Source organism: Somniosus microcephalus, chromosome 4, assembly GCF_052327205.1.
Source record: "Somniosus microcephalus isolate GS21.2 chromosome 4, FLI_Smic_1.0, whole genome shotgun sequence".
Taxonomy (NCBI): Eukaryota; Metazoa; Chordata; class Chondrichthyes; order Squaliformes; family Somniosidae; genus Somniosus; species Somniosus microcephalus.
Genome location: NC_140990.1, coordinates 12,892,610 through 12,906,543, shown reverse-complemented (window position 1 = coordinate 12,906,543; position 13,934 = coordinate 12,892,610). Strand labels below are relative to the sequence as shown.

The 13,934-nt window shown below is 47.1% G+C and overlaps 1 protein-coding gene across 1 annotated transcript in view; it reads left to right on the top strand.

Moving 5' to 3' along the window:
* The window catches only part of LOC147118318 (phosphoenolpyruvate carboxykinase [GTP], mitochondrial-like), a 60,292-nt gene that overhangs the window by 41,173 nt on the left and 5,185 nt on the right, over nt 1-13,934 (top strand). Inside the window, exons 6-8 of the mRNA XM_085984378.1 lie at nt 1,437-1,599; nt 5,381-5,599; nt 7,897-8,034. Of these exons, the coding sequence (XP_085840504.1) occupies nt 1,437-1,599; nt 5,381-5,599; nt 7,897-8,034 (520 nt within the window). The remainder of the gene's footprint in view (nt 1-1,436; nt 1,600-5,380; nt 5,600-7,896; nt 8,035-13,934) is intronic.

Genomic DNA, 13,934 nt, shown 5'->3' with positions numbered 1-13,934 from the left:
TTCCTAAGTGGCAGGCAGTGACTAGTGGGGTACCGCAGGGATCGGTACTAGGACCCCAGTTATTCACAATATATATAAATGATCTAGACGAGGGAACTAGATGTAATACCTCCAAGTTTGCAGACGACACAAAGCTGGGTGGGCGTGTGTGCTGTGAGGAGGAAGCAGAGAAACTCCAGTATGATTTGGACAGGTTGGGTGATTGGGCAGATGCATGGCAAATGCAATATAATGTGGATAAATGCGAGGTTATCCACTTTGGTGTCAAAAACAGGAAGACAGATTATTATCTGAACGGCAATAGATTGGGAAAAGGGGAAGTGCAACGAGACCTGGGTGTCCTTGTGCACCAGTCGCTGAAGGTAAGCATGCAGGTGCAGCAGGCGGTTAAGAAGGCAAATGGTATGTTGGCCTTTGTAGCGAGAGGATTTGAATACAGGAACAAGGATGTCTTGCTGCAGTTGTACAGGGCCTTGGTGAGACCACACCTTGAGTATTGTGTGCAGTTTTGGTCGCCTTATTAGAGGAAGGATGTTCTTGCCATGGAGGAAGTGCAGCGAAGATTCACCAGACTGATACCTGGGATGGCAGGAATGACGTATGAGGAGAGATTGGGTCGATTAGGCTTATATTCGCTAGAGTTTAGAAGAATGAGAGGGGATCTCATTGAAACTTATAAAATTCTAACAGGACTAGACAGACTGGATGCAGGAAGGATGTTCCCGATGGTCGGCGAGTCCAGAACCAGGGGTCACAGTCTAAGGATAAGAGGTAGGCCATTTAGGACAGAGATGAGGAGGAATTCCTTCACCCAGAGAGTGGTGAACCTGTGGAATTCTCTACCACAGAAGGCCCTTGAGGCCAATTCATTAAATATATTCAAGAAGGAGTTGGATATATTTCTTAAGGCTAAAGGGATCAAGGGGTATGGAGAGAAAGCAGGGACAGGGTACTGAATTTGGATGATCAGCCATGATCGCATTAAATGGCAGAGCAGGCTCGAGGGGCCGAATGGCCTACTCCTGCTCCTATCTTCTATGATTGGGTTGTAAACCACAACTTCCATTTATATAGCGCCTTTAACATAGTAAAACGTCCCAAGGTGCTTCACGAGCGTAAATCGGACAAAAATGTGACACCGGGCCACATAAGCAGAAATTAGGGTAGGTGACCAAAAGCTTGGTCAAAGAGGTAGGTTTTAAGGAGCGTCTTAAAAGAGCAGAGAGGTAAAGAGGCGGAGAGGTTTGGGGAGGGAATTCTAGAGCTTCGGGCCTCGGCAGCTGAAGGCACGGCCACCAATGGTGGAGCGATGAATATCAGGGGATGCGCAAGAGGCCAGAATTGGCGGGTCGCAGGGACTGGAGGAGGCGAGTTACAAGCGAAAGAACGAGAATAACCAGGTTGGGTATTTTTTTTTCCTCTGGTTTTTCCTTCAGATCCTGGGAATAACCAATCCCGCGGGACGCAAGAAGTACGTGGCCGCGGCGTTCCCTAGTGCCTGCGGGAAGACCAACCTGGCCATGATGAACCCGACGCTGCCCGGGTGGAAGGTGGAGTGCGTCGGCGACGACATTGCCTGGATGAAATTTGACAGCGAGGGTACATGGGGGGCAGCGGGTGGTGTTGGGGGTGGGAGGGGGAATGGCGGTGGCCGCCTCAGAGCACCAATTGATCCCGTCTGGCTTTAAACTAATTAGTGGGGGGGAGGTTTCAAGAAAGCGAAAAACAAAAATGTCAGCAGGGAAGGCAATAGAGCAAAGTAGCAGTGGGGAAATTAAAAACCAGAGCGTGTCAGGAAGGGACAGAATATATAAAGGTAAAGTAGTAAAGGGGGTAAAAGCAGGAATAAATTGTCACAAAACATATTTAAAAGTTCTTTACCTGTGCACGCAGCATTCGTAACAAAATAGACGAGTTGACGGTACAAATAACTACACATGGGTATGATCTGGTGGCCATTACGGAAACATGGCTGTGAGGTGACCATGACTGGGAACTAAACATCCAGGGGTATTTGACTATTAGGAAGGACAGACAGGAAGGAAAGGGAGGTGGGGTGGCTGTGTTAATAAAGGATGGAATCACTGCAATAGTGAGAAATGATATTGGGTCAAAGGATCAGGATAGTGAAACAGTTTGGGTGGAGATAAGGAATAATAAGGGGAAAAAGTCACCTAGTGGGCGTAGTCTATAGGCCTCCTAGCAGTTGCAACTCTATTGGTCGGAGTATAAATCGGGAAATAGTTGGGGCTTGTAATAAGGGAACAGCTATAATCATGGGAGATTTTAACTTTCATATTGACTGGACAAATCAAATTGGGCAGGGCAGCCTTGAGGAAGAGTTCATAGAGTGTATTAGGGACGGGTTCCTTGAGCAGTATGTTACTGAACCAACCAGGGGGCAGGCAATCTTAGATCTGGTCCTGTAATGAGACAGGATTAATAAAAAATGTCCTAGTAAAGGATCCCCTTGGAATGAGTGACCATAACATGGTTGAATTCCAAATTCAGTTGGAGGGTGAGAGTTGGATCTCAAACCAGCGTACTAAGCTTAAATAAAGGAGACTATGAAGGTATGAGAGCAGAGTTGACTAAAGTGGACTGGGAAAATAGATTAAGGTGTAAGACGGTGCATGAGCAGTGGTCTACATTCAAGGAGATATTTCACAACTTTCAAGAAAAATATATTCCACTGAGGAAAAAGGGGAGTAAAAGAAAAGACAGCCATCCGTGGCTAAGTAAAGTAATAAAGGACAGTATCCGACTGAAAACAAGGGCATATAAAGTAGCCAAATCAAGTGGGAGGATAGAAGATTGGGAAGCATTTAAAAGCCAGCAAAAAATAACTAAAAGATGAATTAAGAAAGGGAAGATAGATTATGAAAGTAAACTAGCAAAAAATATAAAAACAGAGCAAGAGTTTCTACAGTTATATAAAAAGAAAAAGGGTGGCTAAAGTGAATGTTGGTCCCTTAGAGGACGAGACCGGGAAATTAGTGGTGGGGAACATGGAGATGGCAAAAACGCTGAACAAATATTTTGTATCAGTCTTTACAGTAGAGGACACTAAAAATATCCCAACACTGGACAAACAGGGGGCTATGGGGGGGGGGGGGTGGAGCTAAACACGATTAAAATGACTAAGGAGATGGTACTCGGTAAGATAATGGGACTGAAGGTGGATAAATCCCCTGGACCTGATGGCTTACATCCTAGGGTCTTGAGAGAAGTAGCGGTAGGGATTGTGGATGCATTGGTAATTTTCCAAGACTCCTTGGATTCAGGCAAGGTCCCAGCAGATTGGAAAACTGCTAATGTAACGCCCTTATTTAAAAAGGGAGGTAGACAAAAGGCTGGAAACTATAGACCGGTTAGCCTAACACCTGTGATTTGGTAAAATGTTGGAGTCCATTATCAAGGAAGCAGTAACAGGACATTTGGATAAGCATAATTTAATCGGACAGAGTCAGCATGGTTTTATGAAGGGGAAGTCATGTTTGACAAATTTGCTCGAATTCTTTGAGGACGTAACAAACAGGGTGGATAAAAGGGAACCAGTGGATGTGGTGTATTTGGACTTCCAAAAGGCATTTGACAAGGTGCCACACAAAAGATTACTGCACAAGATAAAAAATCACAGGATTGGGGGTAATATTCTGGCATGGGTGGAAGATTGGTTATCTAACAGAAAACAGAGAGTGGGGATAAATGGTTCATTCTCGGGTTGGCAATCAGTAACTAGTGGTGTTCTGCAGGGGTCAGTGCTGGGACCCCAACTCTTTACAATCTATATTAACGATTTAGAGGGGACCAAGTGCAACGTATCCAAGTTTGCCAACGATAGAAAGATGGGAGGGAAAGCAGTGAGTGAGGAGGACATAAAAAACCTGCAAAAGGACATAGACAGGCTAAGTGAGTGGGCAGAAATTTGGCAGATGGAATATAATGTTGGAAAGTGTGAGGTTATGCACTTTGGCAGAAAAAATCAAAGAGCAAGTTATTATCTAAATGGAAAGAAACTGCAAAGTGCTACAGTACAAAGGGATCTGGGGGTCCTGGTGCATGAAACACAGAAGGTTAGTATGCAGGTACAGCAGGTGATCAGAAAGGCCAATGGAATCTTTTCTTTTATTGTAAGGGGGATGGAGTATAAAAGCAGGGAAGTCTTGCTTCAGTTATACAGGGTACTGGTGAGGCCACACCTGGAATATTGCGTACAGTTTTGGTTTCCATATTTAAGAAAAGATATACTTGTTCTCGAGGCAGTTCAGAGAAGGTTCACTCGGTTGATTCCGGAGATGAGGGGGTTGACGTATGAGGAAAGGTTGAGTAGGTTGGGCCTCTACTCATGGGAATTCAGAAGAATGAGAGGCGATCTTATCGAAACATATAAGATTGTGAGGGGGCTTGATCGGGTGGATGCGGGGAGGATGTTTCCACTGATGGGTGAGACTAGAACTAGGGGGCATAATCTAAGAATAAGGGGCTGCCCTTTCAAAACTGAGATGAGGAGAAACTTCTTCACTCGGAGGGTAGTAAATCTAAGGAATTTGCTGCCTCAGACAGCTGTGGAAGCTGCGACATTAAATAAATTTAAAATGGAGATAGACAGTTTCCTAGCAAATAAGGGAATTAGGGGTTACGGGGAGCGGGCAGGGAAGTAGACGTGAGTCTAGGTTCGGATCAGCCATGATCCTATTGAATGGCGGAGCAGGCCTGAGGGGCCGTAAGGCCTACTCCTGCTCCTACTTCTTATGTTCTTATGGTAGGTCGCCACCGTTCTCCGGTCACGGTTCAGCCGGGGTCACATTGAATGGTGGAACAGGCTTGAGGGGGTTGAATGGCCTCCTCCTGTTCCTGTAACTAAACACGCTAGTTAGATTGAGGGGGGAGGTGGGAGATATTGGTGGGGGAGGGGTAGCGAAATGTTGGAGCAAATGCGTGACCCAGGCGGTTTTTAAATGGATTCCGGCATTGGTGGGGTGGGGGGAATGTTGGGCCGCCATTGGCCACTCTGGTGTTTAGAGAAGCTGTTTGTGGGGGAGTTGTCTGGGAGGGAAATGGCGGGGGAAAGAGTCTGGGGAAGAGAGGAAGAGGCAACTAACTTTACCTCATGGGACCTGTAGGAGCCCAGAGTTGAAACGCAGCACAATGTGACCGTTTGGACACCTCTGCCCTCCCCCCAACCCCCCCCCCCCCCCCCTCGCAGCCCAAGTTATGATGGCGGTCAATGCCCATTGACGTCATCGGATCCAGAGTTTCGGGCTTCAGGAAGGACCCCGCCTGGTTTAGTTGTCCATCCGGAAGCCCGATTCAAAATGGCGGGCGTGCTTCTGCCGGGTTTTAACTGCCCCATGACGTCCCGACTTCTTTTCCACAGGCCGTCTGCGAGCGATCAACCCAGAGAACGGATTCTTCGGCGTGGCCCCCGGCACCTCCATGAAGACCAACCCCAACGCCATGAAGACCATCGCCAGGAACACGGTCTTCACCAACGTGGCGGGGACTAGTGACGGAGGGGTTTACTGGGAGGGAATCGACGAGCCCCTGCCTCCCGGGGTCACGGTCACTTCCTGGACCGGCAAGCAATGGAAAGAAGGCAAGAATTGTCATCCTCTGTACTGAGGCAAGGTTTACTCCTACCTCCCCTCCAGCAGGGGAGCAGTACTGAGGGCGCGCTGCACTGTCGGAGGGTCAGTATTGAGGGAGCGCTGCACTGTCGGAGGCGCAGTACTGAGGGAGCGCTGCACTGTCGGAGGGTCAGTACTGAGGGAGCGCTGCACTGTCGGAGGCGCAGTACTGAGGGCGCGCTGCACTGTCGGAGGGTCAGTATTGAGGGAGCGCTGCACTGTCGGAGGCGCAGTACTGAGGGAGCGCTGCACTGTCGGAGGGTCAGTACTGAGGGAGCGCTGCACTGTCGGAGGCGCAGTACTGAGGGAGCGCTGCACTGTCGGAGGCGCAGTACTGAGGGAGCGCCGCACTGTTGGAGGGGCAATACTGAGGGAGCGCCGCACTGTCGTAGGTGCCACCTTTTGGGATGAGACATTAAACCGAGGGCCCCATCTGCCCTTTTAGGTGGGACGTGGAAGATCCCAAGGCCACTATTGGAAGAAGAGTAGGGGGAGATCGCCCCGATGTCCTGGGGCCTACAGTTAATCCCTCAACCAATAGCTCTTTAAAAATAAACCCAGATTATCTCATTGGCTGTTTAAGGGAGCTTGCTGTGCACAAATTGGCAGCCGCGTTTCCCTGCGTTATGACGGTGACTGCACTTAAAAAGAGAAGTACTTCATTGGACCTTAAGTGGTTTGGGACAATGGACGCACAGCAAGATCCCACAAATGGCAATGAGATAAGCGACCAGACCATCCTTTGTGTTTTTCTTTTGTGATTTTGGTCGAAGGATAAATGTTGACACCATGGACGGAGAGGGGGCTGGGGGCAGGGTGGGGGGGCTGTTAATTTCCATTCAACACCTTTCCCTCCCACCCCAGTGTGTTGGAATGTTCATTTGGGAGGTTCCCAGTGGTACTGGAGCAAAGGAGAAGGGGTATTTTTTATTTTTTTTCTCTTTCTGGTCTCCATATCACATTTGGAGCACTGTGCACAGTTCTGGTCTCCATATCACACTTGGAGCACTGTGCACAGTTCTGGTCTCCATATCACACTTGGAGCACTGTGCACAGTTCTGGTCTCCATATCACACTTGGAGCACTGTGCATAGTTCTGGTTTCCATATCACACTGGGAGCACTGTGCACAATTCTGGTCTCCATATCACACTGGGAGCACTGTGCACAGTTCTGGTCTCCATATCACACTGGGAGCACTGTGTACAGTTCTGGTCTCCATATCACACTGGGAGCACTGTGCACAGTTCTGGTCTTCATATCACACTTGGAGCACTGTGCACAGTTCTGGTCTCCATATCACACTGGGAGCACTGTGCATAGTTCTGGTCTCCATATCACACTGGGAGCACTGTGCACAGTTCTGGTCTCCATATCACACTGGGAGCACTGTGCACAGTTCTGGTCTCCATATCACACTGGGAGCACTGTGCACAGTTCTGGTCTTCATATCACAGTTGGAGCAGTGTGCACAGTTCTGGTCTCCGCATTACAAAAAGATAGAGACACTGGAGAAGGTTCAAGAAAAGATTTACAAGGGGGATGATACCATAACTGAGCGGTTATAACTATCAGGAAAGACCGAACAGGCTAGGAATCTTTTCTCTAGAAAAGAGAAGGCTGAGGGGTGACCTGATAGAGGTCTTTAAATTTATGAAGGGGTTCGATAGGGTAGACGTAGAGATGTTCCCACTTGTGGGGGAGGCCAAAATGCGGGGGCCATCAATATAAGATGGTCACTAATAAATCCAATAGGGAATTCAGGAGAAACTTCTTTACCCAGAGAGTGGTGAGAATGTGGAACTCTCTACCACAGAGAGTGGTTGAGGTGAATAACGTAGATACATTTAAGGGGAAACTAGATAAACATACGAGGGAGAAAGGAATAGGAGGATATGATGATTGGGAGGAGGAGGGGTGCCGGGGAGGAGTTGAAGTTGGGGTCGGAGGAGGCTTGTGAGGAGCGTAAACTCCAGGATAGCCCAGTTGGGGGGCGAATAGCCTATTTCTGTGCTGTAAATACTGCGCACTGCCTGAAGGATGTGATGGAAACAGATTCCATAGTAATTTTCAAAAGGGATTTGGGTGTATACTTGAAGGGGAAAAATTGGCAGGGCGATTGGGGGAAGAGCAAGGGGGGGGGGGGGGGGGAGTGGTTCTAATTGGATAGCTCTACCAAAGAGCCGCCACAGGCACGAGGGGCCGAATGGCCTCCTTCTGTGCTGTATCGTTCTATAATAACGCTTTCCCTCCCGTTTGATTACCAGGTGATAAGGACCTGTGTGCCCACCCCAACTCCCGTTTCTGTGCGCCAGCGAGCCAGTGCCCGATCATGGACAAGGACTGGGAGTCGCCCGAGGGAGTCCCCATCGACGCCATTATATTCGGAGGAAGGAGGCCCGAAGGTAACGTCCGCTCGACTTTACACTCCCTGCGGGCGTCGAGCTCGCTTCCTTTTTTATTCCCGGGATGTGGGTGTCGATGGCAAGGCCAGCATTTATTGCCCATCCCTAGTTGCCCTTGAGAAGGTGGTGGTGAGCCGCCTTCTTGAACCGCTGCAGTCCGTGTGGTGATGGTACTCCCACAGTGCTGTTAGGGAGGGAGTTCCAGGATTTTGACCCAGCGATGATGAAGGAACGGCTGATGTACTTCTAAGTCAGGATGGTGTGCGACTTGGAGGGTAACTTGGAGGTGGTGGTGTTACCATGCACCTGCTGCCCTTGTCCTTCTAGGTGGGAGAGGTCGCGGGTTTGGGAGGTGCTGCCGAAGAAGCCTTGGCGAGTTGCTGCAGTGCATCTTGTAGATGGTACACACTGCAGCCACGGTACGCCGGTGGTGGAGGGAGGGAAAGTTTAAGGTGGTGGATGGGGTGCCAATCAAGTGGGCTGCTTTGTCCTGGATGGTGTCGAGCTTCCTGGAACCGCTCCCCACTACTCCACCCCACCACCATGCTCTGTCCTGGCTATAAACAAGTCCACCCTCGGGCGAGCGGCCTTCATCCTGTGGTTTTCAGTCATTTGGGGCGGCTGCCTGTTCACAGGAGTTAGGCCCCTTGCGTGTGCGGTGACGTGCCTGTTTTATGGGGCCTCTCTGGGAAATGGAGGCTGTGGGCCTGCTCCCCTTGGATTGTATCCCGATGTTTGGGTGGGGCAGTGGATGGGGGCCTAGGCTTCGGGCCTGCTCTCCTCAGGCTGTGTCCTAGAGAGGGTCTGGATGGGGCCCAGGCTTCGGGCCTGCTTGGTTCAGGTTGTCCAGATGTGGATGCCATAATCGGGGGCCCTTCTACCTCACTCAAACCGCCCCCCCCACCATGGTGAGGCAGGTGGGCCCGAAATTTATTCCTGGGCGAGAGCGAGCTGCCTCCTGGAGGCGCGACCGGGGACGGCAGGTTATTTTGCTGAGGCTTGAGGCCCAATCTCGGGCCTACCCCAAGTCACAGTTGTAGTGTAAGTAGGGTAGAGTGGCCTGGGTTTTTTGCGGGTCAGGTAGGTAGGGATTGGTGGGGTGGGGGGGTGGAGAGGAGCAGCGGTTGGGAACCACACTGGTGCAGAGGGTAGAATAATGAGGTACGGTCAGGCAGCGTTTCTCTTGCTGGACCAGTGATCCCAGAGAGCAGGAGATAAAACCTCAACTAACAACAGAAAATGCTGGAAAAACTCAGCAGGCCAGGCAACATCCGTGGAGAGAGAAATAGAGTCAACGTTTCGGGTCGAAACCCTTCTACAGAACTGAGAGAAAAGGCAGGAAATGAAACAAAAGGCAGTTTGGGGGCTGGGAAAGGGGGGAGAGGATGAAAGAAGAGACATTAAGAGATATTCAAGGTGAGACGAGACGGTAATAGGACAGGTAAAGAAACAGACAATGGCTCTAGATGAAGTGTGAAATATGGAAAACAGGATAAGAATGTACTAAATTATTATTATTGTTATTTTACTACTATTATTAAGTAGCAGTATGTGCATGCCATATGGAATCTATACTAAATCGTCATTTAGCATTGTACATCTATAGAAACTAGTGTTTTCACACCCGTCCCACAAAATAGGTCCATTTTGCTTTGTTGTTTTGAACTATATAGATGCGTTCTTTCCACATAAGCTGCTGGAATATCCAGGGTCTCCGCTCCTCAACTTTTGGGCTGAAGAGTACAGACCCTGAATTCCTAAAATCTATAAAAGACATTGATATAATTGTGTTAACAGAAACATGGTGTCAAAAGGACGTGCCCACCCACTGTCCTCCAATGTACCATGAAATCATTGTGCCCTCAGTAAAGAACACTAAGGTACGCAAGGGCAGAACCTCCGGGGGAATCTTGGTGTGGTATAAAGGAGAACTGGACAAACACATCTCACCGGTAAAACAGGGGAAATTACATGTATGGGGAAATTACATGTATGTCTAAAATTAGATAAAAACATAGGAATAGCAAAAAAAGATGTCTACTTATGTGCGATCTACATACCCCCAATAGAATCGCCATATTTTGAAGAGGAGTTATTTGAAACTCTCCACATGGAAATCAGCCATTTCCAGGCCCAAGGAAAGGTGCTACTATGTGGGGACCTAAACGCAAGGACCGGATGTGAACCTGACTTCATAGACCCACAGGGCAACAACCATGTGTTTGGCCAGACCCCTTTATATGTCACACCAGCCATCACAAATCGGAACAACCTTGACTGTGAAATAAATAAAAGCGGCAGGGAGGTAGTGCAACTCTGCCGAGCCTTAGGCCTGTACATAGTTAACGGTAGGTTCAGAGGGGACTCCTTAGGGAGACTCACCTATTCCTCAACTTTTGGGTCTAGTGTGGTGGATTATACAATCACTGACATGGACCCCTGCAATATCAACGCATTCACTGTCAGGCAGCAATCCCCCCTCTCAGACCATAACCAAATAAATGTGTACCTTAAACTTTCTGCCCAAACTACAGACACAAAAAAGGAACCCAGTAATCTCCATAAACTAAACCAGACATACAGATGGGCCCCAGACAGTGGAGATAAATTCATCACAGCACTAAATTCACCTGATCTCACAAGTAAAATATCAAAATTTAAAGAAAATCTATATGAGATCACCAGAGATGGTGTAAACATGGCCTTAGACGATATAAATAGGATCTTCCATGAGGCAGCTGTAAAAGCCGACCTTGTGAAACAGAAGAGGAAACGTTACAAAAGACAAAAAAATGAGAAATGGTTTGATCGCGAATGCAAAAATGCCAGAAAAGACCTGAGAAAAATATCAAACCAAAAGCATCGCCAACCAAACAACCCAGACCTGCGTAGTAGATACAATGAGACCCTCAAAAGATATAAACACACCATTAGGAACAAAACACAAAACTATACCCACAAAAGACTTGAAGAAATTGAAAACTCCATTAATCAAAATCAATTCTGGGATATGTGGAATAACCTGAGTACAACTCAATTACAAGCATTACCAATCCAAGATGGTGACATCTGGAGAACACATTTTGAAAACCTCTACAAAGACATCCCAGTAAACGAATCAAACTCAAGTCAACATCATGTCACAGAAAAACTCCACACATTAGAAGTAACAATTAAAGACAACCAAAACCCTCTGGACTCCCCAATCACTTGGAAAGAACTGGCCACAAAAACTAAATCTCTCCACCTAAAGAAAGCCTGTGGTCCAGTCAACATCAAAAATGAAATGCTCAAGTTCAGCACTATGGAGATGCAGGGTGTGGTACTCAAGTTATTCAACATCGTATTACGTTCGGGCTGTTTTCCAGAAATCTGGTGCCAAGGACTCATCTCTCCCATATATAAAAGTGGAAACAAATCAGACCCAAACAACTACCGTGGCATCTGTGTCAACAGTTGTCTAGGGAAGTTATTCTGCAGTATTCTAAATAGCAGATTACTGGATTTTCTTAATAAACATAATATCCTTAGAAAAAATCAAATAGGCTTTCTTCCAAAACACCGCACCACCGACCATATCTATACCCTTCACACTCTCATTGAAAAACATATACACCAAACGAAAAATGGGAAAATATTCGCTTGTTTCATTGACTTCAAGAAAGCCTTTGACTCTATTTGGCACGAAGGGCTCTATTACAAACTTCTTCAGTGTGGAATAGGGGGCAAAGTCTATGACCTTATTAAATCGATTTATCTGAAAAATAAATGCGGTGTCAAAATTGGAGACAAACGCACCGGTTTCTTCACCCAGAGAAGAGGCGTCCGGCAGGGTTGCAACTTGAGTCCGACCCTGTTCAACATATACATAAATGAGTTAGCAGACAAGCTGGAGCAAAGCGAGTCACCGGGTCTCTGTCTCCTGGATGGGGAAGTGAGGTCCCTGTTCTATGCGGACGACCTGGTTCTGCTGTCTCCCACAGAACAGGGATTACAGCAACATTTAGACCTACTCGACAAATACTGCCAAAATTGGGCCCTGACAGTAAATCTAAAGAAAACCAACATCATGATTTTTCAAAAAAGGCCCAGATGTCAGGAAAACAAATACCAGTTTACTCTGTGATACCATCATAGGACACACTATGAGCTACACTTACCTTGGTCTAACCATTACAGCATCAGGGAGCTTCAACATAGCAGTGAATGCACTAAAAGAAAAAGCCCGAAGAGCCCTATATGCAATAAAAAGAAAATTCTACAACATCCAAATTCCAATCAAAATCTGGCTCAAAATATTTGATAGTATAATCCTGCCCATTGCGCTGTATGGTAGTGAAGTATGGGGCCCACTCAATCACCATAGCTACACTAAATGGGAAAAACACACAATAGAAGCCCTACATGCAGAGTTTTGCCAAAGCATTCTTCGCACCCAAAGGAAAACACCAACAAATGCATGTAGAGCCGAACTAGGCAGATACCCACTGATAATAAACATCCAAAAACGAGCACTAAACTTTCTAAATCACCTCAAATCTAGTTCCCCAGACACCCTTCATTTCAAAGCCCTCCAGACCCAAGAGCTGAACCCAGAAACGAGTCCCCTGAGTCAGTTGTTACTGAAACTAAGTTCTCCTACCCAGCCGGACCCTGACCAGTCCCAGACCAACACTGCTCCCCAAACACCAATCCGAGTGAACCAAATCGTTAAACAATGCAAAGAAACCTACCTGGAACATTGGAACACAATAACCAAAAGCCAAAGCAGACTAGAATGCTACCGGGCCCTAAAAAGAGAATATAAACTGGCAGACTATCTCTCGACCATCAGAGACACAAAACAGAGACAGACCCCCACCCGATACAGACTAAGCGACCACCAACTGGCAATTGAAAAAGGAAGATACAAGAAATCCTGGCAACCTAAAGAAAATAGAATATGTGATCACTGTCTGGCTGGCGAGGTTGAGACAGAGGTGCACTTCCTCCTAAAATGCAAAAAATTCAACGAGACAAGAAACATATATTTTGACAAGCTCAGCCTTACAACCCCAGATTTCAAAGAATTGGATGACCTGTCAAAATTAAGAATAGTCCTGGGAGAAGGAGACAGACCATACCTTGGTGCCCAATATGTAACAACATGTCACAACCTGAGGAACAGTGAGGGACTAACGAGCACACCCATAGCATATATAAACATTAAGAATGTTTAAATCAATACCGAATGTACCCAACGACTGTTTAAATTAATACTGTCTGTACCCAACGAGGGTCAAAAACGTTTGACACCTACAGAATGTTGGAAACCTGTACTTTTTGTTATGTAAGCTTTGGCAATATGGTTCCCTGTAAACTTTCATGCCAATAAAGCATTTGAATTGAATTGAAAAAAATTGAATTGACAGCTGCCATGTGGGAGAGAGAGAGAAACAAGGAAAAGTCACAAACCAAAAGTGTGGATAAAAAATGTAATAGGGGCCGAGGTTATGATCTGAAGTTGTTGAACTCGATATTGAGTCCGGAAGGCTGTAAAGTGCCTAATCGGAAGATGAGGTGCTGTTCCTCGAGCTTACGCTGAGCTTCTGTGGAACAACGGTGAGGTCTGAGTGGGAATGGGGCGGTGAATTGAAATGACAGGCGACCGGTGTTGTGTCTGTACCTTTCTACCTAGACACAATTAGGACTCAGAACTCGGAGATTCAAACATGAGGCGCTTTTATTCAAAAAGAAGGTTCTGGAGAGTACCGAACAAAGAGAACTAAATCTTAACCAAGAGAACAACCCCAACCATTTATCTGCTGTGACAGCGCCACTGCAGGTGGGAGGAGAACACACAATACATAACAACCGGAAGCTTGGTTAAAACCTCACCCTGGCCGGTTTGAGACTTTGAA